This window comes from Artibeus jamaicensis, unplaced genomic scaffold (genome assembly GCF_021234435.1).
Source record: "Artibeus jamaicensis isolate MK-2021 breed Jamaican fruit bat unplaced genomic scaffold, CSHL_Jam_final contig_3056, whole genome shotgun sequence".
NCBI classification, from domain to species: domain Eukaryota; kingdom Metazoa; phylum Chordata; class Mammalia; order Chiroptera; family Phyllostomidae; genus Artibeus; species Artibeus jamaicensis.
Window position 1 is genome coordinate 439,122 of NW_026521704.1, and position 24,869 is coordinate 463,990.

At 56.2% G+C, this 24,869-nt stretch overlaps 1 protein-coding gene across 1 annotated transcript; it reads left to right on the plus strand.

Moving 5' to 3' along the window:
* The first annotated feature begins 7 nt into the window (after window positions 1-7).
* Window positions 8-24,869, plus strand: LOC119045499 (granulocyte-macrophage colony-stimulating factor receptor subunit alpha-like). The gene is made up of 13 exons (XM_053662850.1): window positions 8-2,852; window positions 6,000-6,100; window positions 7,819-7,961; window positions 13,392-13,518; window positions 13,648-13,777; window positions 14,291-14,478; window positions 18,272-18,405; window positions 18,674-18,728; window positions 20,244-20,578; window positions 21,695-21,890; window positions 22,474-22,576; window positions 23,877-23,958; window positions 24,280-24,869. The coding sequence occupies exons 2-13, from the start codon at window positions 6,025-6,027 to the stop codon at window positions 24,457-24,459; spliced, it is 1,749 nt and encodes a 582-aa protein (XP_053518825.1). The 5' UTR covers window positions 8-2,852; window positions 6,000-6,024; the 3' UTR covers window positions 24,460-24,869.

A 24,869-nucleotide genomic window follows, 5' to 3' on the forward strand; every position in this document is an offset into this window, starting at 1 on the left:
CCCCCCCGTCTCCAGCTGTGCTTCACCCAGGTTGAGACTGTCCCCTGCTCACGGCAGAGGTGCCACGTGGTTAGTGACCGCGCGGCACAGACCTGCCCTCTCACAGTGCTCAGAGCTTCCTGCCCCCCTCGTGCCAGGGCCGTCGGTGATGCCGTGAGGCCGCCAGGAGAGGGAACACCATCGCTCCTCTGAGGGGCGTGCCACACGGTTCTACCCCTGCCTCTGGGCTTATAACTATTGCAGCTACTCTTCTGTCATCCACCTGCCTCTCCATCCATCATCTGTCTATACGTCCACCATCTATACATCCATCATCTATATACCCATCCATCTATACATCATCCATCCGTTCATCTGTTTATTCCCCATGTGTCTATCCATCTATCATCTATCCATTCATGATGTCTGTATCTGCTCATCCATCCATCCATCATCGGTCTAGTCATCTGTCTGCCTATCTTGCCCATAATCTATCTCACCTTCCTCTTTTTCTTTCTTCCTCTCTTCCCTCTCCCTCAAAATTTCCACTCTGATGCAAGTGGAGCCAACGGACCTGTTTGGCCCGAGGGTCCCAGGGTCCCTTCCTCCCTGTGACACCCACATACAGAGCCTCCTGACCGGGCAGGGGGGGACCCCCATCGCAGGGACGCCCGCTGCCTTCTGTGGGTGGTGGGGCCAGTCACAAGAGTGGCACAGAATGTGGAAACTCCAAGTCACCATGCGTATATGTCCATCGCCCTGTGTTCCTCCCTCTGGTGGGTCACCCACCACCTCGCGTGGGACCCCACAGTCCTGCAGGGCGGGGCTGTGTCCCTCCAAAGCCCTGGAAACATGTCCTAGATGGATACGTGGTTTGCAAGCCACAAACAGGCCCGTTCGGATCACATGGTCCCGGGAGCTTTGGCGCCCCTGTGCCCGGTAGGACACCCTCATGTCCATCAGACGGGGCTTCCTGTGAGTTCTGTTAACTCTGTGAGTCTCGCCCTTGTGGTGGGCTGCTGTCCTCACAGAGGACAAGCACAGGGTCAGGTCTCATGGGTGATGTCCCACGGCAGGGAGCCTGTTCAGTGGTACGTCTGTGAGATGCACTCCCACGCTGCTATGTGGCACAGAGGGCTCGTATCCCCTGGAGACCTGTGGAGGTGACTTTGTAAGGTGAGGAATTTCACTTCTATTCCTAGTCACTGACAGTTTTTTTTCATCATAAATCATGCTGATCTTGGGCTTCTTTTCAATTCACCGTTTACATTTTTTCCATGCTAGTTTTCGTTCAGTATTATTTTCTGTGAGTGTCGGGGGCACAGCATAGTGGTCAGAAAACCGCACGCTTTATAAAGTGATCCCCCGATGTTTCCCACCTGGTCCCACACGGAGTTACCACAATAGTACAGATTCTGTCCCCTGTGCGGGACTGTACGTCCCCGTGACAATCTGCGATGACAACGTGTACTTTTCCACTCCTTCTCGGTTTTCACTCCGTCCCCCACCCCCCTTCTCTGCGGCCGCCGTCCCTCTGCTCTCTGTGTGGATGAGTCTCTTTCTGTTTGGATGCTGTCATTGTTTAGACTCCTCATACAAGTGAGCTCATGTGGCATTTGTCTTCCTCTGCCTGGCTCCCTTCAGTGACCACCGTGCTCCCTGTAGGTCTGTCCACGCTGTTGCCCGTGGTAAGATTTTGGTCATTCTTTCCCTCCTTTGTCCTCTGTCTCCCATGTCCTGTTCAGCACGGATCCATAGTCCATACTGATGGAGTCTACAAATGAACACCCTGACTATGAACCTCCAGCCCCATCATCCCGTCCACCCGGTGGTCACACTGGGGGTCTCCCACCCGAACCCCCAGAATGTCGCTGGACCGGGCTCAAGATGTACACCCCGTTCCAGGTCAAAGCAGACGACCCCCTCTCGCGGCTCTCCCGGGCCCTAAAAACCTCCCCTTTGTGCTGCGTTTGGGCGGAAAAAGATCAACCCAGTCTCAAAATAAACCATACGGATCTAACAGTGGTGGGGCATGAAACCAGGCAGTGGTGGGCCCATGGACAGCCGGGCTGAGCCCTCGGCTGGGGACGCATCGTCGGCAGGTGCGTAACAGCCCATCTGGTCCACGGCCTGGTCTTTGAGGACAATCAGGAGGGAGACTCAGCATGTCACGCTTCTGCAGGACATGGCGGGGCGGGTCCCCACACCCACCTGCGATCCAGGTGTGCAGTATTCTCCCAGGGCGCCTCCTGGGACTCTCCAGCTTGGCCCCGAATATACGGCTGTCAGGCAGGAAGCAAGAGACAGGGTCCCCCGCCTAGAAGGACCCCATCCGTCAGCACCGGGGGGGGGGCTCTGTGAGGTCGTCACGAGGCAGGGACATGCAGATCCTGCCTCCCTGCCTGGGGCGTGGGCGGGCACCGGCCGGGCCCAGAGGTACAAAACCGGACACTGAGGAGTCACCCCCGCCCCCCACTGAGTGGACAAGACGGACTGAGCTACAGAAAGGGGAACCCGAGGTGAAGATAAAGAAAAGGGCCTGGAAACCAGCAGCCGGTGCGGTTCGAGGACTTCCCGTCTGCAGAGACGGTAAGGCCGCTGGGCTGCAAGTTGGGGCGCAAGGCGAGCCGGACCGTAGATCGCGCATGCTCGGAGGGCTGACCAGGTGGGAACTACTTTCTTCCCAAATAAGAGAAGCCGAAGCAGCTCTTTCTGCTTCTTCTTGTGGCCGAAACCCCGCGGGCTGCCTCCAGGACCCTTGGGGACGTGGGTACAGGCGGTCACCTCCAGAACTGGCCCAGAATTGGAAACAGCAGCACCTCCCACAAGCCCTGGAAACAGTCCAAGAGAAGACTCACCAGGTGGATCAGCCAGTAAGTGGACTTCTCGATACATGTGGGCAAGGTTGTGGGGGACGGTGGGCTTTGCACAGGAGGGACAACCCCGCTCTGTGGGTCCCTCAGGCAAAGCCGGACAGAGGAACACTGGGCTTGTCACCAACGTGGCCGGGGCAGGGGCAACAGGGGCGGCAGGCTTCTGTGTCTGCGTCACTTTGTAACACGCTCAGCAGGCGTGGCCGGGTGCCCACGGACCCCCGTCTGGAGGAATCACACCTGCCACCTGGGTACCCTCACCTGCCACAAGGTAGTTCTTTTGGGTGCTTTGCAATCATCCAAGTTGTGACAGGTTGGTCTGGGGCATTGGTGCGGCTCCCACCTGCTTCCCCAGGGCTGGGCGGCCTTGACCCTGGAAGCGAACAGAACAGGTGACAGGTAAAAAAAAACCCAGGCGCAGGTGTCCCAAACCTCCGACGGCCGGCCAGCATCAGAATCTGCTCGGCAGCCGGGGACAAGGGACAGGCCACCGAAGGACAGGGACACAGATTTGGGGACCCACAGGAAGGACAGACCCTGATGCCAGAATTAAAAATAAATCAAAGGAACCTGTTTAATTAGGTGTAAATATTTCCCGTGTGGTGCAGGTTCTGGTGATACTGTTTGAAGCCTTCGGAACACACGGTGAGCCGATAACATAGGAGTTGCCAACACAGGTCAGGAGGGAGGACATTGGGATAAAATGTGTGGGAGTCAGATTTGCAGGGGCGGATCATTGCGAGGCAGAAAGCAGGGGGTTCACCGTGCCGTGCCCCCCATGAAGGTGCCCGCGACCAGTGCCCACACGTGGGCAAGCACTTGGCAACCACCCGAGAGTCCAGCAGCAGGTTTTTCCCAGGGTGGTTGTGGGCTTGGGGCCAAGAGGGAAAAGCAAGAATCACCGCCCTTAAGTGAGAGAGAAAGAGAGAGGGAGAGAAGGAGGCCGTCAGGACAGCTGACGGACATGTCATCGGCTCAAGGGAACAGAATCTGTTTACATGTAAAAGGCAGAGTCCTGGGGTCCCCTGGGGGGCAGAGTTGTCACCTGGTGTGGCCTCTGGACGGGGCTGCCCTGTCCCCGGAGTATCCAGCGCAGAAATGCACACACACCCAGCTTTATTTTTCTGTGACTCGGCCGCATCGATCCTACGGCGAGCTGTCTGTCCTTCCTAGGTGAGGGACAGCAGGAGGCGAAGCAGACACACACAGGGACATGGGGACTAAAGGGTTGCAGGGGTGCCAGCTAGTTCCCAGAGTGCGGACTCCCCCTAAAGAAAACTGGACGCTGTGAGCCATCGTCCCCAGAGGTGGAGCACAGGGGTGGTGAGGGGCGTCCCCCCACCGGTTCATCTGTCTCGGGGGGCCTTCTGTGCACCCTCTCCTCCCACTGAGGGGACCCCGGGGGTCTCTGAGATGGGAGCTCTTCCCCTCCCCGGCCACCCGCTCAGCCTTCCAGGGGACCCGAACCCAGCCCGAAACACACATCTTTGGAACCTGGGTGGTGTTGACCTACAGCCCACGGGAAACCAGCCCGGTCCCTTCCTGCCGCAGCCCGAACAGACCCAAACCATAACCCTTTCCTTGCCTTGGGAAAGGAAACTCAGTTGTAAAGACACCTCTGAGCTTCAGTGAGGCTGCAGACAGATCGTATCTCACAGGGACGCTTATCAGCAGCAGCAGAAGCCCACTCTTCCCGAACTTCTGCCCCCGGCCTCCCTCCCCACGCCACCCACAAGCCCACACCCTTTTTCCTGTGTTCGCCCTGGAGATACAATACAGGGCTCCCTCCACTGGCCACCTCCCGGAGTCTCACTGGGTGTGTGTGTGTGTGTGTGTGTGTGTGTGAGAGAGAGAGAGAGAGAGAGAGAGAGAGAGAGAGAGAACTCAAGAGACCATCACGTCATGAAAGCTAGCTTTTCTGTCCATCTTTTATCCGTTTTATTTGCAGGCACCTGGCACAGAACGGAAGATGCCAGACAGGAGATTTTTTCCTCCCCCGCTTCCACGCTCTGGCCGGCCCTGTCCCAGACTCTTGCCGGGTTCCGTCCCATCTAGAAAGACTCCTCACGCACTGAGGAGACACAGAGCAGAACCGAGCTTACCTGTCCCTGCCAGGCAGGGTGGTACATTTGTGTCTTGTCTCAGGAGCTTGGCAGCTGTCCCCCCAACAGCATGGATCCGGTGTCCTGGGGGCCCGTGACCCCTGAGTGGCTGGCGGCCTCCTGGCCGGGCCGGGCCCTTTGTGCGAAGGTGTCCCATTCTCAGCCAGGTCACCTGCAGCCTCCCCGCCGGGAGATGTCTGTTTAGCAGCAAAGCTGTCCCCGATACTTTGTATCTAGCCCTGACAAAGTCATGCAGTTACCGTTAGGAACAAATCCATTGAAATGAGCAAAAGGCTGCCCCTTTCGATCACCAGAGCTGGAGAGATTTCCTCAGCCCCTCGGCGGCATCTGCTGTTGAAAGGCAAGGGTTTCTGCACACCTGCCGCCTCCCGCCCCTTCCGCTCTGCAAACACCGCAGGCAGCCTGACCTCCACTGACCCTCCCCCAAACGCTCTGAGCCAAGGTCACTCCACAGCTCCCTAAAGGTCAGGGCCTCTCGGCTCCTATTGCACCTGGCCAATCAGTGGCTTCTTCCAGGGGGCCGCCCCATCTCACGAGGCTGCCTTCATCGCAGTTTCTGCAACACAGCCTGCCCCCAGCTCCTCCAGGCCACACTACTCACCACAAGGACACAGAGGCCAGTGACCTGCCTAGGACATAGTTTTTCCCCTGGCGTGATGGTGGGACCTTTGTGGGGACCAAAAAATGACAGACCACAGGGGTACCGGGCAGCACTAGACAGAGGTGCCTCATAGTGCAAAGTGGCTGCTGTGCACCTGCCCCCTCATCACATCTCCCTTCTTTTTCCCACTGGCGGCCTCCCTGCTCCCATGTTTCAGCCACTACATACGAGAAGATCAGCTGACACTAGGGTTCTCAGCGCATGGGGGAGAGGAATCTGGTGGCCAGGGATGCGGGACTAGGGACAGACGGCCAGGGCAGGAGCCCAAAGAGCCCTGTGATGACCTCGGAGTGTGCTGAGCAGTGGAGGGCCCCTGCCTCCCTTGCAGTCTGGTCTCTAACTGAGGGTGTCTCCTCTTTGCAGGTGCAGGTCCAGTGGGGGGACAGACATGGCCTTCCTGTTGGGCTTCGCCAGCCTCCTGGTGGTGCCGCTGACCTCAGCGCACTGCGCGGACCCCCTCCTGGGTAGGTGCAGGCAAGTTTGTCCCCGACTCCCGAACGGGGGACAACGGGCCGTGACCCGCAGCCCCTCCCTGTGCTGATCACTCTGGACATACATGCTTTTTCATCCCTCATGCAAGGTCCCGGCTGCAGCTGCAAACCCCACACCACCAACGCAGCCCCGGGGGTCAGACCTGCCGCCTGGACGGCGGGACCCTTAGGAAGCTCAGTGTCTTGCCAATGGGGAAAAGCTGTCCACAGGGGCGGCGGAGGGAGACAACCGTCTTGGCATTGACAGAGCACCCAGCCTGAACGGCAGGTCCCCGTCCCTGTCCCTGGGGTTGTAACTGCCCACGCCCTGCGCTGGGTGCGCCGCGGGTGCCGCTGAAGTCCGGCGCCTTTCCCCACAGGACACGGGTGTTCTGGGATTCCCCTGACAGGTGCTCCCCACACCTGCCCACAGGTGCATCGATCCATTGGAAAAAGTCATATCCATCCTGAAAGGACACAGAGGGAAACTCTGAGAAAAGAGAGGAATTGGAGAGAGTTCCAGCCCCAGTTTTCTGGGTTTAAAAAAGAATTAAACATCCCTTTTTTTTAGCATTTTTTATCGGCTCTTCAGTTTTATTTATCTTTTCATTTTATTTTTCAATTAGAGTTGACGTTTGATATGACGGTGTGTTACTTTCGGGCACCTGGCAGAGGTTACACGCTGATGTGATGTCCAAAGTGTGCCCTCCCCACACCCGATGTTCCCGTCACCCGCCTGGCACTGGACATCGTTGTCACTGTATTTGCCTTTGAAAACCCCTTTGTGGTCCACGCCCTCCTCCACCCGGGACCCCAGCTCACAGGGGATAAAGGCCCGGAAGGCAACCTGCCCACTCACAGCAGAACTCGGGGGGGGGGGTGGGTGTCAGGAGGCAAATGGTACTCACTTCCCAAATAAAATACGTCCCGGGGATGTGAGGCAGTGACTGTAGCTGCTACAGTATGGTGACGATGTCACACTATACGTCGGAAACTTGCTCAGGCAGCAGACGTTAAAAGTTCTCATCCTCAGAAAAAAAGAATTCTGCAACTCTGTGAAGTGGTGGATTGACGAGACTCTGGGACCGCTTCTGCACTTGGGTGTATACACCCGCCACACACATACGCACACACACAATCAGCAAACCGAGAATTGGTGCATCTCACACCGATACAATGTTACGTGTCCGTGATGTCTCAATGCAAAATGTAAAGAGAAGTCTCCGTGTGGATTAACCTATGCATCGTAATGTATAGGCTACATAAATGCAATCACACCTCGCACACACACACAAAATACAAGGTGAGCAGAGTCATAGCTCACTCCGTGTACCCGCCCACAGTGTACAGTCAATTGCAATGTCTCCACATGGTGCCTAATAATTGTTTCCCATTTGTTAAAATGGTGGTTATCACAGCTGAGGTCCTGGAGGTGAAGGGTCTCCTCCTCCAGGTATCCTCTGCATTCCCCGGTGACAAGTGCCTTGGAGAACCTTTCTCATGCTTATAAATTCCCAAATTTCCCACTTCAACCCGGTCCCTTGTACCTTATCAGAATTTGGCCTCAATAAAGAAAAAAAACCCAACAAAACCATTCCAATCCATCTCCGACACTTTGAAAAATGCCTCCCTTTTGTGGTAATCACGTGCCCTGAGGGGAAGTGGGTGTGTTCCTCGGAGAATGTTTTATTTTGTTCTGTTTTCATTTGCAGCACAGGAAAACGCATCTCCCGTTATGAACCTGAGGCTGGATCCCAGGAAGAGAATGTTAACCTGGAATTCCCGGAGAAACGTCACCGCGCACCAGTGCCAAATCGACACCCCTCCCCACTCGTCCACCAGGCAGAGGCCCGAGGTGAGTTCTCAGCATTCCAGCCCAAGGGCCTTGCTCCTCGGAAATCTTTGAATTTCCCTGAAATGCCTCTTCGGTCCTCTACCTGATCCAAATTCCCCGTTGTGCGGCTCTCGTGGAAGAGAAAAAAACATTTCCTCAGTCTCCTAGGCTTTGTGACAGGGGCCGACACATTAAACAAGGGGGAAAAAGAGAGAGAGAAATGACTGCAAGCATGCCTTTTGTTCCTACGTTGAATGCTTGCACAGGAAAAGAAGTTAAAAATCTAAAGGAACAGATAGACTCAGGAGCTTCTGGACAGGACGTTTTAACAAAGGGCGGTACCGGTGGAGAAGAGACAGGGGAGGGGGAGGGGATGGGGGCTTTGGGACTGACCATCTGGCGGATGGGACCCAGGCAGCTCACCCCCGAGGTCACTGGGAGTGGGCTGAGGAAGCAGATCCGAGGTGGGGCCGGGACTTCCCTTCCACCCCTGATGTGCCGGAAATGCTTAAAAAAAATAGCCACTTGAGTACAGCGCTGCGTGGAGCCTCTTTATACACGTGAGAACCTTTTTATGGTGTTTCCTCCCCAAAGCGATGCCTTTGGAAATGGTCTTGGAAAGAAGGCAGATCTAGAAATTTGCTAGAAATTGAATCGCCTTTGGTCTCGAATGACAAGGGCTCTGGGCACCTGCGGTGCCGAGAGGGTTCTTTTCATGTGTACACATGAGTTCTCTCTCTCTTCACCACTTAAAGGATTCCAGGAGTCCCCTTTAGGGTTCTGCCTCCTGCTACAGAGTTACAGTTGCCCACCCCGGTGGGAAATATTTGAAACATCCTTGTTGTTCTTCTCGGCTTCCCAGCCTGTTAGCAAATGTTACATTGTTGCTGGGTACTCAGGTCTGACCTGGCTGCTGGGTGTGTGCACCGCTTTTGCCTGCCTGCTCCTGAAAGGATACAATGTAGCCAGTTTTCACCCACATTGACACTGTATCCAGTGTTGCAAGTAATCTAGACAGGATGTGAAGGCTGCGGGGAGGAGGCTGCGGGGAGGAGGCCGGTAGGCTGTGTGCTAACGCCATTGCATTTTATAGAAAGGCCCTGGCCTGGCTGGTGGAGCTCAGTGGGTTGACGGCGGGCCTGTGATCCAGAGGATGGTGGTCTGATTCCCAGTCAGGGCACATGCCTGGGTTGCAGGCCAGCTCCCAGCAGGGGACACATGAGAGGCAACCATACATTGATATTTCTCTCCCTCTCTCCTTCCCTTCCCCTCTAAAGATAAACAAATAAAATCTTTTTAAAAGTTAAAAAAAAAAAAAAAAAGAAAGGCCTTGAGCATTCTCAGAGTTTGGAGTTGTTCAACGCTGGTCCTGAAACCAGTTACCGAAGCTACTGACTGATGGCTATACTGCCTTTGCTTCTGGCTTTGTTTTTGTTTTTAAGATGTTCATTTATTTTTGGAGGGGGAGGCAGGGAGAAAGAGAGGAAGAGAAACACAAATGTGTGGTTGCTTCTTGCACGCCCCCTACTGGGGACCTGGCCTGCAACCCAGGCATGTGCCCTGACTGGGAATCGAACCAGCGACCCCTTGTTTTGCAGGCTGGCACGCAATGCACTGAGCCACAGCAGGCAGGGCTTTTGTCACCACCATCCCCCCCACCCCCATGGATTTGGCACATACACAATATATGTTCATGCCACCGAGGCGTCTGTTGGTTTTGAAGAAATCTGAACGAATATCACAACTCTGGTCAGCAGGCTCCCATCTGGCTGAGGAGGGAGAGGCTCCCATAGTCAGTGCCCACCCCTGGCTGCCCTTTGTCACCGTAACCTGAGATTTCCTCTACGTGATACTGCGTGAGGCTTCCCGGGGGGCTCCTGAGAATGTCCAGATCACCCGCAGGGCAACACGACATTTTGAATGTCCACCATGCCGCTGAGCCACACACGTCCCACAGGGGAAAACGGCCAACTGTATGCCCTCCTGGACCACAATACAATAATTACATTTTTTTTTCCCGAAACGTTCTAGCACAGAGCCAAGTATCAGGACATAAAATCTCCTGCCAGGGCAGCAGACCGTGTTAACAAAGATTAAGTAGGATACCAGGGTGTGACGTGGGCCTCAACAGAAAACCAGAAATTATCTCCTCCTTCCGACGGTCAGCAGGCCACAGCCCTCGGCGTGCATGTTCCTGTCTTGATTGGAAGTTAAAACAAAACTAGCTCCTTTCCAAACAAGTAGGAACTACAGCTGCAAACAGAACCCTCACAGGAGCGGGGAGGCAGGACCCAGGCTTCTTGCCCCCTTTGCACAGGAAACTTCCTGCCCCTGAGGATACATTCTTGGGGTGCACAAGTGACCAGTCTCCCCGGCTTTTAAGGAGACCACGCCGCTGTAGCCTGGCACCTTTCCTAAAGGAAACGCATAGAACAAGGCGGGCATGTCCTTGCCCTCTTGGAAGTACGGACAACTTCATGTCCTGTGCCGGCCCACTGCCGAGATGACGTGCCCCGCTGTCCCCAGCCACGCGCCCGGCTCTCTCGAACCTCCTTTAAAAACTCCTTAAAAACAGACAGACACCTGTGCCCGACGCGTGGGGGTCTGATGTTTCTGCTGCCCCCTGGCTGCTTCCAGAACCTTCTCCCAGAAAGTCGGGCGGAGAACAGACCCCTGAGTGCAGGCTGTGGGGACTCTCTGTGTCCCCAGGGTGACATGTCCCCTGCGGTCCCTATACAAAGGGCTCTGACCCAGCCCATTCCTGAGACATCCCCGAGCGCCGGTAGAAAAATAGAATGAACCACCAAGCCCCCTCGCAACCCAGAAAACCCCTCTCCCAAGGTGCAAGGCAAAGAAAATAGATTTAGTTGTTAGTGAGTGTGAGGCCTTTGGTGATAATAGACACGCACCGTGGAAAGGAGAGCACGGACGCCCCCTGATGGTGAAGGTGAGGAAAAGCACCCTTGTCCACACTGGGAAGCACGGTGGGCAGGGGCCTGCAAATTAGACAAGAAACGCGGGAAAACGGTGGAAACGGCGTGCAAACTCCACAGGGTGTTAAAAAAAAGTCTGACCTGGCATGGGGAGGCACCATAGAAAGAAGAGGGAGCCAAGCAGGCGTTTGGTGCCCCCGGGGCCGTGCACTGTGGGAAGGCCGACGGGGGGGGGGGGGGGGGGTCGGTCTGTAGTGGCTGTGTTCACGCAGCTCCTGCTTGGGGCCGGGTTTCCCTGTCCTTCGTGGTCGTCAGTGTCCCCAGACGGGGGCTCCGTGGCCGTCCTTACTTATTTCTCAGACGTCTCCGCTTTTGCCAGGCCCAGGAAACTCCAGGGAGGGCATCTTTCTGCCTCTGTCGGCTGCCCGTTTGCCTCCGGCCGAAACGCATCTTTGCCCCGACTGGGGGGGGTGGGGCGTTCTGGAGCAGATGGAGGCCGCCGACTACAAGCGGGGGTATTTCTGTGGCTGGTGAGGGGTGCCCATGGTTGGTTGCTTTGTTTCTGCACCGGTGCTCTGCTGGAATGAGGCACCCAGTTAAAGGAAATGTCCCCGTTGTTCAGCAAGCCCTGCCCGGAGGTTGCAAAAGCATTTGTTTAGCTCCCTGGGCCTCAGAAGAGGCTGCCATCTGCTTCCGGCTTCCTGCCCGGGTTCCGCGGGTGGTGGGCCGGCGTTCCTGTTCTGTACGTGGTCCTGCCGTGGTCTCTCTGTGCGTTTATCTGTCCCCGCAAGGCAGTCTGTACATCGCAGGCCTTTGGCCAAGAGGTGGCCGGGACGAACAGGAGTGTGAGCCTTTTGTGTAGCCGAGTGGGGACAGCCCACTGCATGCCCCCCTTGTCGAGGGAAAGCTGGGAGGGTTGTTGCTTCTTTATGACCGAAGGGGGGCTGTGCCATGAGGAGGCAGGTGACAGCTAGGGCAGGGCCACCTCTCCCCAGGACATCTGCAGGGGGGTGGAAAGGGACCTCCTGGGGTCACAGGTCAGGGGTGACCCCGCCCCAGCTGAGATGGGGGGCCGGGCAGAGGCTGGGCATTTGTCCTTACGCTGTAGGCATGAAGGTCAACTCAGACACCTGGTGGGGAGGGGCGGTGTGGGGAGAAGGCAGGTGAGGTCCAGGCAGCCGGTGCCCGCCCACCCCACAGAACCCGGGTGCCGAAGCCCCGAATCCGCAAGGCGATGATGTGACTAGCAGGCGAGGCCTTTCGGAGGGTGAGGACCTGCAGGCCGGGCCCTGTCAGGAGCTGTGCGGGGCCTGCAGATTAAATGGACAGGGGCTGATGGAGAAGCGAGAATGCATTCCATTTTCTCCCCCTCTTTTTATTATCTATACAGTCCCAAAAATATCTAATATACATTTACATATAAATATAGTGTATCAATATATATAATTTTATTGCATGCATTTATATATAAGTCACAGGTAAATGTATAATTTTATTGCATATGTTTGTATGTAAGTCACAAATAAATACATATATAATTTTATTATATATAATTTTATTTTATATTGGCTGGTTTTTAGTGTTTTTTTTAAAGATTTGATTTGTTTACCTTTAGAGGGGAAGGGAAGGAGACAGGGAGAGAAATTTCAATGTATGGTTGCCTTTCGTGTGTCTCCTGCTGGGAACCGGCCTGCAACCCAGGCATGTGCCCTGACTGGGAATTGAACCTCGATACTCTCGTTTGCAGGCCTGTGCTCCATCCACTGAGCTACACCAGCCAGGGCTATTTTATATTGTTTTAATAAATGTATTTTATTTATTCATTAAATAAAACTTAATAAAACAATCCATTTAAAAATATGTGTTATTTTAAATATATTCAAAAATAGTTTATATTATTTTAAAATGTATTTTAAATACAATACGTTATAAATAATATATTTTAAATACATTTTAAAATAATTGTACTTAATATATATTAAAGTGCATTTATATGATTTTATAAATATATGTGTTTATAAAATATATATTTTAAAATATATTTTAATAAACATATTTCATTGATTACGTGGATAAAATAATATATTTAAATATATACTGTAGTATTTATATATTTTAATATAAATAATATATTTTAAATGTGTGGTATTCATATTTAAATAAAGGAATATGTATTTTCTTGTTGCATATGGAATAAAAACTATCTGTATAGTTTTTATATATATATATATAAAATTCAGCTTGTGCGTTTGGGGGCCCCAGACAGGGGCCAGATGCTGGGCAGGTCCTCCCCCGGCTCACCGGCAGGTCCAGAAGGACAGCTGGTACCGGACGTCCCTATAAATATGGTCAATTGCTAACGATGTTCAATGTGCCCTCGGAGGCACGCGGAGGCCTTCCCACAAAACTCGCGGTGACCCAAAGTCCCGGCGCGACCCGCCGCACCCCTGGGGGGGCGCGGTCCCGGACCGAACCGGGAGCGCGGGAGCGCGCCTGCCCCTCACTCTGCCTCCCGCAGCCTGGAGACCAGGACGCGTACTCCTGCCGCTTCCCCAACGCCGTGCTGCACCGGGGCGCCATGCTGACCGTGATCGGCACCGCGGACGGCGCCCCCTTCCGGTGCGCGCTAAGCTTCCACAACGCAGGTGAGGGCGCCTCGCTGCAGACCCGCGGTCCTGTGCAGCAGCGCGCAGCGCTGACCTCCCCGCGCAGGGACCGCGGATACACGGGGTGTGGGGGCGCCCTCGCTGACCCGCGTTCCATTGCCCTCCCAGGCCGGGAAGGGTCCGGGGCCGTGAACTTCTCGTGCGTCATCTCCAACGTGCAGCTCCTGAACTGCAGCTGGGCGCCGGGCCCCGCTGCGCCCGGGGACGTCCAGTACCAGCTGTACTGCAGGGACTGCTGGTGAGCCGGGGAGGGCCTGCCCAGCATCTGGCCCCTGTCTGGGGCCCCCAAACTCACAGGTTGAAGAAGCCTCTGGCCGGTCCCCGCAAGCCAGGGCTCTTGCTTCCAGGACTTGGCACGTCCAAGGAGCATGGGAGAGTGAGAACGCCAAGGGGAAAGGGGTGCAGTTCAGCTTCCGCTCTTTCCTGTGCAAAATGCTTCCTCGGTCCTCTCAGACCGTGGAAACGGGCGCCGTGCCCTAGGAGGGAGTGCGAGGGGTGTCTCCGCCCCACTCTCTGAAAAGGTGGCATTTCTTCCTGCCATGGCCAGCTTTGTGCCATGACCTGGCACGTGCATTCCCTTCGGTTTCCATGCGTATCCAGTGGCAGAATTCCCTCCCTTCTCTTGTCCCTTTTCCGGAGCGTTTTCCGGGGGTGGGGCTGGAAGTTAGGGGGTGCTGGGGTCGTCTCGGTGCCGTGTCTGCAAAAAGGGTGCCCGCCGTGCCTCCCCCTTGATGTTTTTTGGAAATCATAGGGACGATGACGAGGAAGTGGAGTGTCCCCACTACATCCTGGACGGCGCAGGGACGCACGTGGGCTGTCATTTCGACGCACTCCCAGAGCCGCAGCCCACAGACGCTTACCTTTTCCTGCTGAACGGGACCAGCAGAGAGACCGACATCCGGTTTGTGGACTTCCCCCGGTTGAACGCCATTCAAATCGGTGAGGCGCTGTCTCGCGTGGCACTTCTCCCCCCACCCCCCACCCCCCACCCCTGGGAGGCATCTTCTGTCACTGCGTTGTGGTTGGTGCCAGCACTTTGTCGGGGCGCAGCCGGGCCTCAGCAGCATCCTGGGGTCGGGAACCGGGCCCCCCAAACATGCGGAGCTGGAGGTAGGGCGTTCACACCAGTGCCCTGCGGTGGGAATCAGGACAGGTGCATACCCCCGACCCAGGCTGAACGAGCTTCTCCTGCAGCCGCAAGAACTTTCCGATACCGATGGCGGTGATGTCCTAGAAACTTCCCAAAACACGGAGGGAGCAGACGCTAGGTCGTCACGTCTAAGAAATACAAGGACACCCTCTGACCACAGCATGTCCATCCACGGGTCAACGTATCAGCCCCTTTTATGTGTGTTTCTGTTGGAAGACACCCTCCTGAATGTATGGCTGTTGCATTAACCTTGACCTTGGGGCCAATGGCTCTGTCCTTTAAGCCACCCACCCCAAAGCCTAGCGGTCACACAGCTTCTCTGAGGCACATCACAGTTGTCCTGTGCTTGAGGAGAACAATGGAAAGAAGAAAGCTTTTCTCTCCCCTCTGAGGTTCTGAGACGGGGGCTGTGGAGGCACCTCGCACGTGCGATGGGAAAATCATGTGTTTTAAGTTTAATTTTTACCTCTTACATGCATGGGGCAGCTTTATAGAAATAAAATGAACTCTGCCCCCCCAAAAAATGGTTCAATGCAAGCATTTATCTACCATTTTTTAAAGATTTTTATTTATTTATTTTTAGAGAGGGGAAGGGAAGGAGAGAGAAGGAGAGAAATATCAATGCGTGGTTGCCTCTTAAGTGCCCCCTACTGGGGACCTGGCCCGCAACCCAGGCATGTGCCCTGACTGGGAATCAAACCTGCAACCCTTTGGTTCGCAGCCTGCGCTCAATCCACTGAGCTATGCCAGCCAGGGCCTTATCAAGCATTTTAACAGAGCACAATAAATGGGGAGGAAGTGAGCAGAAACACACAATAGGTCTGCCCTTCCAGAAATGGTCAGTATACGGGGTTTCCAGCGGAACACAGGGATTATCTTAGTAAGCTCCTTTGTGCCAATTTATCTTTCTTTTCTCCCCTTAGGAAAGAGTCTATTTAAAAAAATTTTTTAATATATTTTATTGACTATGCTGTTACAGTTGTCCCATTTTTGTCTCCCCTTTATTCCCCTCCATCCTAGTTCACGTTCATTGAGGTAGGTTCAGACCTCTCAGAAGCCCGCCCCCCAACCTTACTTCATGTCCATGGGTCGTACATAGAAGTTCTTTGGCTTCTCCATTTCCCACACTGTTCTTGCCCTCCCCCTGTCTATTTTCTGCCTACCATTTATACTTCTTATTCCCTGTACCTTTTCCCCCATTCTCCCTCTCCCCCTGTCCGCTGATAACCCTCCGCGTGATCTCCATTTCTGTGATTCTGTTCCTGTTCTGGTTGTTTGCCTAGTTCTTTTTGCTTTGTTTTGGGTTTAGTTGTTAATAACTGTGAGTTTGTTGTCCTTTCACTGTTCCTGTTTTTTGATCTTCTTTTTCCTAGGTAACTTCTTTAACATTTCATATAATAACGGCTTGGCGGTGATGAACTCCTGGAACTTGACCTGATCTGCGAAGCACTTTATCTGCCCTTCCATTCTAAATGGTTGGATAGATTCATCTTGGATGTAGGTCCTTGACCTTCATGACTTCAAATACTTCTTCCCAGCCCCTTCTTCCCTGTAAGGTCTCTTTTGAGAAATCCACTGACAGTCTGATGGGGACTCCTTTGTAGGTGACTGTCCCCTTATCTCTTGCTGCTTCTAGGATTCTCTCCTTCATTTGAATCTTGGCTAATGTAATGATGATGTGCCTTGGTGTGTTTCTTCTTGGGTCCAACTTCTTTGGGACTCTCTGAGCTTCCTGGAAGTCTATTTCCTTTGCCAGATTGGGGAAGTTCTCCTTTATTATTTGTTCAAATAACTTTTCCATGTCTCGCTCTTCCTCGTCTCCTTCCAGCACCCCCATGATTCAGATGTTGAAGCCTTTAAAGTTGTCCTGGAGGTTCCTGAGCCTCTCCTCAGTTTCTGAATTCTCATTTCTTCATTCTGTTCTGGTTGAATGTTTTTTCTTTCTTCCTTCTGCTCCAAACCCTTGATTTGAGTCCTGGTTTCCTTCCATCACTGTTGGTTCCCTGTGCATTTTCCTTTAGTTCACTTTTTATCGCCCCGAGTTTTTCTTCTATTTTGCAACCGTACTCAACCGATTCTGTGAGCATGCTGACGACCAGGGTTTTGAGCTCTGCGTCTGGTAGGTTGGCTACCTCCTCATCATTTAGCTCTACTTTCTGAGCTTTGATCTGTTGTTTCATTCGGGGCATATTTCTTGTTCTCTGCATACCTGTTACATAGAAGGGGCGGAGCCCTAGGTGTTCACCAGGGCGGGGCAACCCGCATTGCTGCTTTGTGACGCTGTATGTGGGCCCGGGGTCCGAGAGGGAGCAGTGCTGCTTGCTCCCCTCTCTGCTGGATTTCAGTCACTTTCTCCACTACCCACGAGCAAATCGGGCCCTTCTGGTGCTGACCACCCAGGTGGGTGCTCTGTGTACGTTCTAGGACCCTGTGGGTCTCTCCCCCCAACTTTCCTGTGAAGCTGAGAGTCCCTCCCACCGCTGCAACCCCCACAGGTTTTCTCAGTCTGCAGTCTGAGGCTTCGTGTCCACATGCTGGACCCCTGGGTTGCATGGTCCACCTTGCTCTCCAGTTATTCCTCCCGGTTTACCTGCACACAAACGTGGGACCACCAGCTCGGCCAGCCACCACCTCGCCCCGTCCGCCAGCCGCTGCCTTCCCACGAGTCCTCTCTGCCCGGCTGCCCGGCTCTGCCCCTCCTACCGGTCCGGGTGAATGTTTCTTCTTTGGCTCCTTGGTTGCCGCATTTTCCTAATAGTCTGATTTTCTGGTAGTTCTGGTTATTTTTTGTCTTTAAGTTTGTCGCTGTCCCTCTGTTGGTTGTGCGAGGAGGCCAAGTGTATCCACCTATACTTCCGTCTTTGATGGAAGATATGCCCATTTATCTCTGTGCCCACTTTGTGCCCTGGTAATGGCTGTAAGAGTTTCCCAGAGGGTTGATTTGGGGGTGACCCATGGTATTTAGGGAGCAAAGTTGCGGGTGTAGAATCCGTGCATAAACACGATTATTGGTGGACACATAGGAAAGGCACCCGAGCCCTGAGTCCCTGGGGTCCCTCCAAACTCATGCTTTGTGGATTGTGTGTCAGAGTTTCATCTTCATTCTGGGTTGAATCAACATGTTCCTCTCCTTCTGGCCGGGGCCCCACCTGCGTGGTATTTGGTTGCAGGCTGATCATCTGGTGCATGGATTGGGGGGCGGGTGTCCCTTAGATGGGCACTTGGAGGGGTGGGGATGACAGGAGGCCAGCCCGCGTGGCTGGCTGGACCTAGGTGGTGGCCGAGTGGGCCGCGGACGTCGTTGGTGAAGGGAATAGAGAAGGGACAGGAGGAGGCTCTCACCAGCCATTGGGAGAGACGGAGGCTGTGGCCCGCGGGGGTCCACCCAGCAGGGGTTCCACGCACGCGAAGGGGCTTTTCTCAGGGGCTTGGCTGCCCTTAATGTCTTGCTTCGCAAGACAACACTTTCTCCCTTTTATGCAAGAAACATAAAACAGGACTCATCAGAGGCAGGCCGTGAGGTCTCGTCCACTGAACACGTGTTCACATCGTCGAGTTGTGTCCGGTGTTGCTTTTTTGTAGAGAAGCTGAACCCCCCATCCAACTTGACGGTCGACTACAACGGCTCCCACCATGTTATCCGGTGGGACAACCCCAGGATGCGATTCGACTTCCTTTGGAGTAGCCTGTGCTATGAAGTGGACGTCCAGGTGGCGGTGAGGACCGGGGCCGGGGCCGGGGCTGTGCCGAGGGCTCCTCCCCTTTTCTCCCGTGTGGAGTCCAGGGTCACGAACGGGAGCTCAGTCTGCTGCTCTGTGTGGCGCTACCCGCAGCTTCTCTCCGTCCTCACAGGGACATCCGCTACTTTCTGACTACGCCCGGCTATTTCTCTTTCTTCTCCTTCTTCAGCTTTTGGTGTGAGGGCTCGGAAACTTGGCGGGGCCCACGGTGTGGCCGTAGCTGCGCTCTATCCACGGGTTCCAGCCTCTGATGCTCACGTTTACGTCTGTGGTGCGGGGAGAGAGGCCTTTCCTGTTTGGTGGGAGGCCGTGGCCCCGTGCCCTTCCCCTGCGGGACAAGGTCTGCTTGTGCCCGAGCCACTGGTTCCGAAGGTTTGAATTTGAACCTCTCGGCCTCTGCAGCTCTCGGCCTTTCCACAACCATCTGGCCACCCAGGTCGGGCCCATTCTGGGCTGTTCTATTCTGTCCGTCTGTGTGTCTGTCTTGACACCAGTTGGATTCCTGTCGCTTTGGGGCGACTGTGGAGGTCAGGACGTGTGGTGACTTCCAGTGAAGATGGCTTTGGTTGCTCAGGGGTCTTTGCCGCTAAATGTGAATTTTGGGGTGTGCAGGTGCAATGGTGCAGGACAAACAAACAACAAAAACGAACAAAAAAGGAGTTGTTGCAGTTTTGATACAGAGGACATTGACTCTAGACACCAGCCGGGGAACAGGGTCATCTTCGCCGGACAAAGTCTGCCGACCCCTGAACGCGGGGGGTGCTTCTACGTATTTCTGTTTTCTTCCGTTTTTGGTGGGACGGCTCAGAGTCGTCAGCGACCCCATCTCGTTCTTCTTTTGTGAAATGCGTTTGGGAGTATTTCGCTCCTTCGGACGATGGCGAGATCGTGTTCCTGATGAATGAACACTCTTCCCAGAGCTTTGGCTCGTTCCGGGATTAAAATTGGAGCCCTGGACCTGGCCTCTGGGAAGTGTGGACCCTCAGGTGACCTCAGACAGGTCACACCGTACAGGTCTCTCGCTTGGATGACCTCCAACATGTCACCTCACACAGGACACACACAGGTGACCTTGGCCAGGTAGACTCACAGGTGACCTTAGACAAGAGATCTCAGCAGGTGGCTTCACACAGGTGAGCCCAGGTTGGTTCTGTGCCACACACCTGCCCCCAGGCTGGCCCAGGTCTCCCCTGCCTGGGTCCCCTCTTGCTTAGGAACCGCAGATTCGGGGGGACCCTCTGCAGCCAGAACTATACCGGTGAAGTGAAGGGTCAGCCGCCACGCTCAGCCAGGTGTGCTCTCTGCAGAGTGCCCGGCACACGCACTGGTACACACACCCTGCAGAATGGCTCAGGGCCTGAGACCCTCACAGCACGAGGCCCACTTACCCGTTACTGAGACACCTAACGGTTCTCCCTACACACTCTCCTTTTGCTGCCCCTCATAAGGTCCCTGGGGCAGATCCATGCACTGGCCGGAGCTCAATTCAGAGGAAGGGCATTGTACATTCCGTGCAAAACCATCTCCTCTACCCCGTGAGGTTCTGCACCGGGGGTCATGCAAATGAAACCAACAAACAGCAGGTGAATGAACATCAGCCAAAAAGACCAAGTGTATTTCTGTGCCCTGGGCAGCTCACCAAACAGCTGAGTCCTCAAACAGCTACCGTTTGGGGCTTCTCTGCCTACCTCCGTAGAAGAAAGAGAAAGGAAGGAATAAAGTTTCTACAGGGATGAAGCATGTATTTTTTTTTTTTTTAGCAAAGACAAATGAGAGGCAAGAAAATGGGGGGTATGTTTGTTGACCCAGGTAAGGAGTGGCCTTTTCTCTTTTCTTGGGGCCATTTAACTCCCCAGGAGATGTGACTGGGGACAGGTTCCCTCACTTTCCTCCCCGGAGTGAACCGACCCCAAAGAAGGAATTCACGCGTCCGCATTCTCCTGGGTGTCCTGCTTTCAGCTCGATTAGGGGAGCTCCCCAGAAACTTCTTGCTGCCCCTGCTGAATCCCAAATAGTTTCAGCCACGAAGAACATTTGCACCGGTCCTGGGGGTCCGGGTGGGGCCCCGTGTTGGAATCCGATGTTGCAAACGCAGCCTCTGACCGTCTCTCGTCTGCTTCTCCAGGGCACCTCTTCCCGGGAAGACCCCGTAAGTATCTGTTTTCTTCTGTGCGGCGTCCGTGCCGTGGCTGTTGGCCCTCACGGTGCAGCCCGCCCTAGGTGGGTCCCTCAGCTCGACTGCGGGGGTCTGGCCAGCACCCCCTTCCAGGCTCACCAGGGTTTGGGTTTGGAGGGAGAAGCCGTGTTCTTCATGCTGCTGGATACGGTGGTCCCTTCAGCGTTTCCGGTTCGAATTGTAGCGACCTGAGCTGTGTGCACCCCAAATGCATGCCCGCCTGGCACCTCAGGATGGGACCTCACCCGCAAACAGGGTGTCTGCAGGTGGGAGGAGGGAAGGATCTGAGAGGAGGGCGTCCTGGGTCAGGGTGGCCCTGCGTCCAGTGACAGTGTCCTGAGAAGGGACAGAAGAGGAGACGCAGACTCGGAGGAGAAGCCACATGGAGACAGAGGCAGAGACGGGAGGGACTCAGCCACCGGCCCGGGGACACCCGGGTGCTCCTTGGTGGCCGGGGACCCCCCAGTCCATCTCGCTGGTGTGGCCGGCAGCTCTGCTTCCATATGCCTACTTTGGGGCAGCTGCCCGGGGGGCCGTGGTGAGCGGGACAGGAGGCAGCCTGGGACCTGCCGCATCTGAACGGAGCCGCCGACAAAAGCCACCGTCTGGGACCACACACAGCACAAATGCAAGAGAAACTCACTCAGTTCCCCGAGTGGCTTTGCAGACACAGCGCGAGCCGTGGAAGACCGGGAACTCGGCCTGCCCTGCCCAGTTCCGCCCCTGTAGCCGGGGCTGGACCTCTGAGGGTGCTGGGTGGAATTGCTGCAAGGCGTGCATGCCCCAGTTTCGACTGCAGCTGTGCCACCGAAACTGCCAGCATGGGGGGGACTCTTGTCCCCCTGACTGTGTAACCAGCCCCCCTCCGATGATGCAGGGGACTGTGAGGCCCAGATGTGCAGGGGGCCCCTCACATCCCTCCGGTCTGGGCCTGAGACAGGGCACAAAGGGTGGGGGAGAGACAGTGGGGACGGCTCTGGGTGGAGAGGGGACGTCAGCGGTGACACAGGGCGCGACTGTCCCGCTCCAGCTCCTGAGGGTCCCTTGCCCCTGCCTGCCGGTCGCTACAGGCCTGCTTTGCTTTGGAAGGTTTCCCAACTCGGACGGGAGAAGAACGTATACGTGGTGCCGGGGGCGGCAGTCGGAGGCCAGCACTCGGTCCGCCTGAGGGGGAAGACCCTGCCCAGCGTCATGTGGAGCGAATGGAGTACCACAGTGCATTTCGGTGAGAGCCGCCCCGGGCTGGGCGCTGCCTCCCTCCCATCCTCTGTCCTGGAGACCAGGCGTGAGACACCCAGGTGTCCCAGGGGCCGGCAGGGCATGAGTTCTGTGTGGACACCTGCACGAGGCAGAAAAGCTGCCCCGCCGAACACCCCACCCAACGCCCCCTCACCCGAGAGTAGTTGTTCAGTCCACGTGGGAGCCTCTATCCGTCTAGGCAGCAGCTTCACGGGTCAAGCAGTGGTCCAAGCTACACACACATAGCCCCCCACTGTCCCCGCCTTCCCATTTCACAGTTACACATTCATTCCTCTGGCTATGTCAGTGCAGTGTGGAAAGTAAACACCCACCGAGAAGGGAAGCATCGCGTGGCGTGGCGGCCGCATGGAAATGTGTTCAGTGAGCTCTGTCTTGTCCGCAGGGCGTCGGGAAAACGGGGATTCAGTGAGGCGGGGTGGACACAGCACTCGGGGAGGGACAGATTCGTCACTGCTCATGTTTCCAGCTGCCCCGGTGCCAGTATCTGGAAGTCCCGTCCACCTGGGTCCCGCCCTGCTTCCCCCGACCAGAATCTCATCTCCCCATCCAACCCCAACCCCGAGGGCTGGTGCCCTCTGACCCCCTGCCCCCCTTCCACTGCCCGGCAGGCCACCCAGAACCGGAGGTCAGCGGCACCTCTATGGCCCTGGTGGCGCTGCTGGTGGGGGCGGTCGTGTTAGTCATCGCCGTCCTGACGCTGCTGTGTACAAGGTGAGTCCCCCGCACGCCCCCCGACAACCTGAAACCACGGTGCCCCGTGCAGGGACCCAGGTGACGCAGAGTGAGCAGGGCAGAGAACCCAACACAGGAAGCCGGTGGGAGTGCTGAGAGCTGGGACAGGGCAGCGGGGGCGGGCCCCGGAGCCGCCACAGGGCTTCCTTGCACACACCGCGCCGGCTCCGCCCGGCACCGAGGTCCGAAGACTCCCACCCCGCTGCTGCGTGCTGTGGGCGGCGCAGTTCCCGAAATACGCACTTGTAAACCACAGAATAGACAGAGCCCCTGCACTGGGGCCGGGCCGGCACCCAGGGATGCCGTGCAGACCGCCGTGCCCGGGTTGGCATCTGGGACGGGGAGAAGCAGGAAACGATCCCTCAGGCGGAGGCTGCAGCCGCCGGTCCGGAGAAGCTGCGTCACACGTGGGACGGCTCCACCCTGTGGGCGTTGGCACAGGACAAAGTGACCTGTGCACGGGGCCGAGAGCCACCCTGTGTCCCACAGAGCTGTGTGCCAAGGGGACAGGAAAGCAGATGGGGTGAGGACTGGACAGATGAGCCCAGGACTGAGAAGGAAACACGCTGTGGAGAATCAGCGTCACGGTGCCATGTCAGCTGCGCCCACAGCCACGCCTCCCTGCTGTGGGTGTCCCTGTCCCCTCCCCTTTCTCCTCCACAAGTGCCGTCCCATGGGGACGCCAGGTCGGCTCCGGCCTGAGTCCGCGCTCCCGAACAGCCATGGTCGTGGGCCTCCGTAAACGCTGTGTCCCGTCTCCGTGGGAACCCTTTCACGGAGGGGTGGACACGTTACTTTGCACGTGGAGGAAAGCTGTGACCGATGCCAGGATTTCTCATGAAGACGTGAAGCCAGGGGGCTCTGCACAGAATAACCTGTGTCCTGAAGACGGTTCTGAGCCCCCGGTAGCATGTCCACACTGAGGTTCTACCCAAAGCCCTGAGCCCCCTGCAAAGGGGGAACCGTGCTGAACCTGTCCTTGCTCACGCCGGCCACCAGGGGGCAGCAGGCGTTTTCCGTGTCTCCCAGCTGGGGTTGCTGTCCCAGGGGGTGGGTGGCCCCGCGGGGGTCCAGGGTCCACTTGGTACGGAGATGAGGCCCCAGGACACTTGGCCAGGGTGCCCAGTCAGGGTTCTCGGTGTCTGCGCACAGCCTCCTGCACTCAGCGACTCCCTGCTGGTAGCGGGACCACCTAAAAGGGAAAGACCGCCCCCCCCAGCATCGCCTTGCCCCCAGCTGCGAGCACGGGAGACCACCACGTGCCCACTTTCCCCGACAGGTGGCCCCTGAGGCGGACGCTGTTCCCGCCGGTGCCTCAGGCGAAGACGGAGCTCGTGGACAGCTTTGCCACCTCCCCTGCGGTGAGCAGGCCCAGGGGACACTGACCCCCCTCTGTCCTTGTGTATTGGCGTCCTCTGGACACTTCTTATAAATAGAGTAAGACCCCCCCAGGGGCGTAGGTGTTTGGCGTCCCTCACGGATTTCTGTCCATGCGGCAGCCTGAGTCACAGCCTCACTCCTGTTCACGGCTGCGTAATATTCCACGGTGTGCCGTGCACTGTGCTGGTCTATTGCCCTGCTGAACCCTTGGGCTGCTGGCTATGCTGGTCCTTCTCCCGTTTTGCGACGGGTGACCCAGGGACACCGGCGAGTGGCCCCTGCTGTTCCGTATCCTCTCTTAGATCACCTGGGACGGGGGCCACCGGCCACCAAGCCTGCAGGAAGCCGAGGACATTGTCGCCGTGGAGGAAATGCTGCCCTGTGTGAGCGGACCAGCAGAACCCGCAGAACCCGCGGACCCAGCGCCGCCCCGCCCCAGCTCCGAAAACTCCCGTCGTGAGTGTCCTGGCCTCGACGTGTAGAACTTCTGCCTGGAGTCGAAAGCCCCCCTGGGATCCCGGCCACGCCGTGGTGGTCTTTCCTGTCGGCTTGCCCCCGCCCTGCCCCACCCCTCGCTTCTGGACGCCTACCCCCAGGAGGCGGCCCTGCCCATGACTCTGAAGCACCTAGCAGGTGAATGAGCTCACATTTGGAAATGGAGACACGCTATTGCTACGCTGGGGCGACTCTCAAAGCCATGAGAGAGGCAGACCGTGGACATGACTGAGGGAGCACTTCAGAGCAGTTTCCCCGGCCGGGGCTGGGGGGTGAGAACCTTCCGCAGCAGCTGGGCCACCCGCGGGTGGGGACGAGGGGTGGAAGGCAGGGAGCGTGGCTGGGACAGAGGAAGCTCCCTGGGGCCCACGTGGCAGGCTCAGCGCTCCGGGCTGAG

What these genes read in the sequence shown, in the direction of transcription:
- LOC119045499 (XM_053662850.1), top strand. Translation starts at nt 6,025, where the DNA reads ATGGCCTTCCTGTTGGGCTTCGCCAGCCTCCTGGTGGTGCCGCTGACC. An exon ending in CTGCGCGGACCCCCTCCTGG is followed by an intron (nt 6,101 to 7,818) that starts GTAGGTGCAGGC and finishes TTTCATTTGCAG; the next exon opens with CACAGGAAAACGCATCTCCC. An exon ending in CTGACGCTGCTGTGTACAAG is followed by an intron (nt 22,577 to 23,876) that starts GTGAGTCCCCCG and finishes TTTCCCCGACAG; the next exon opens with GTGGCCCCTGAGGCGGACGC.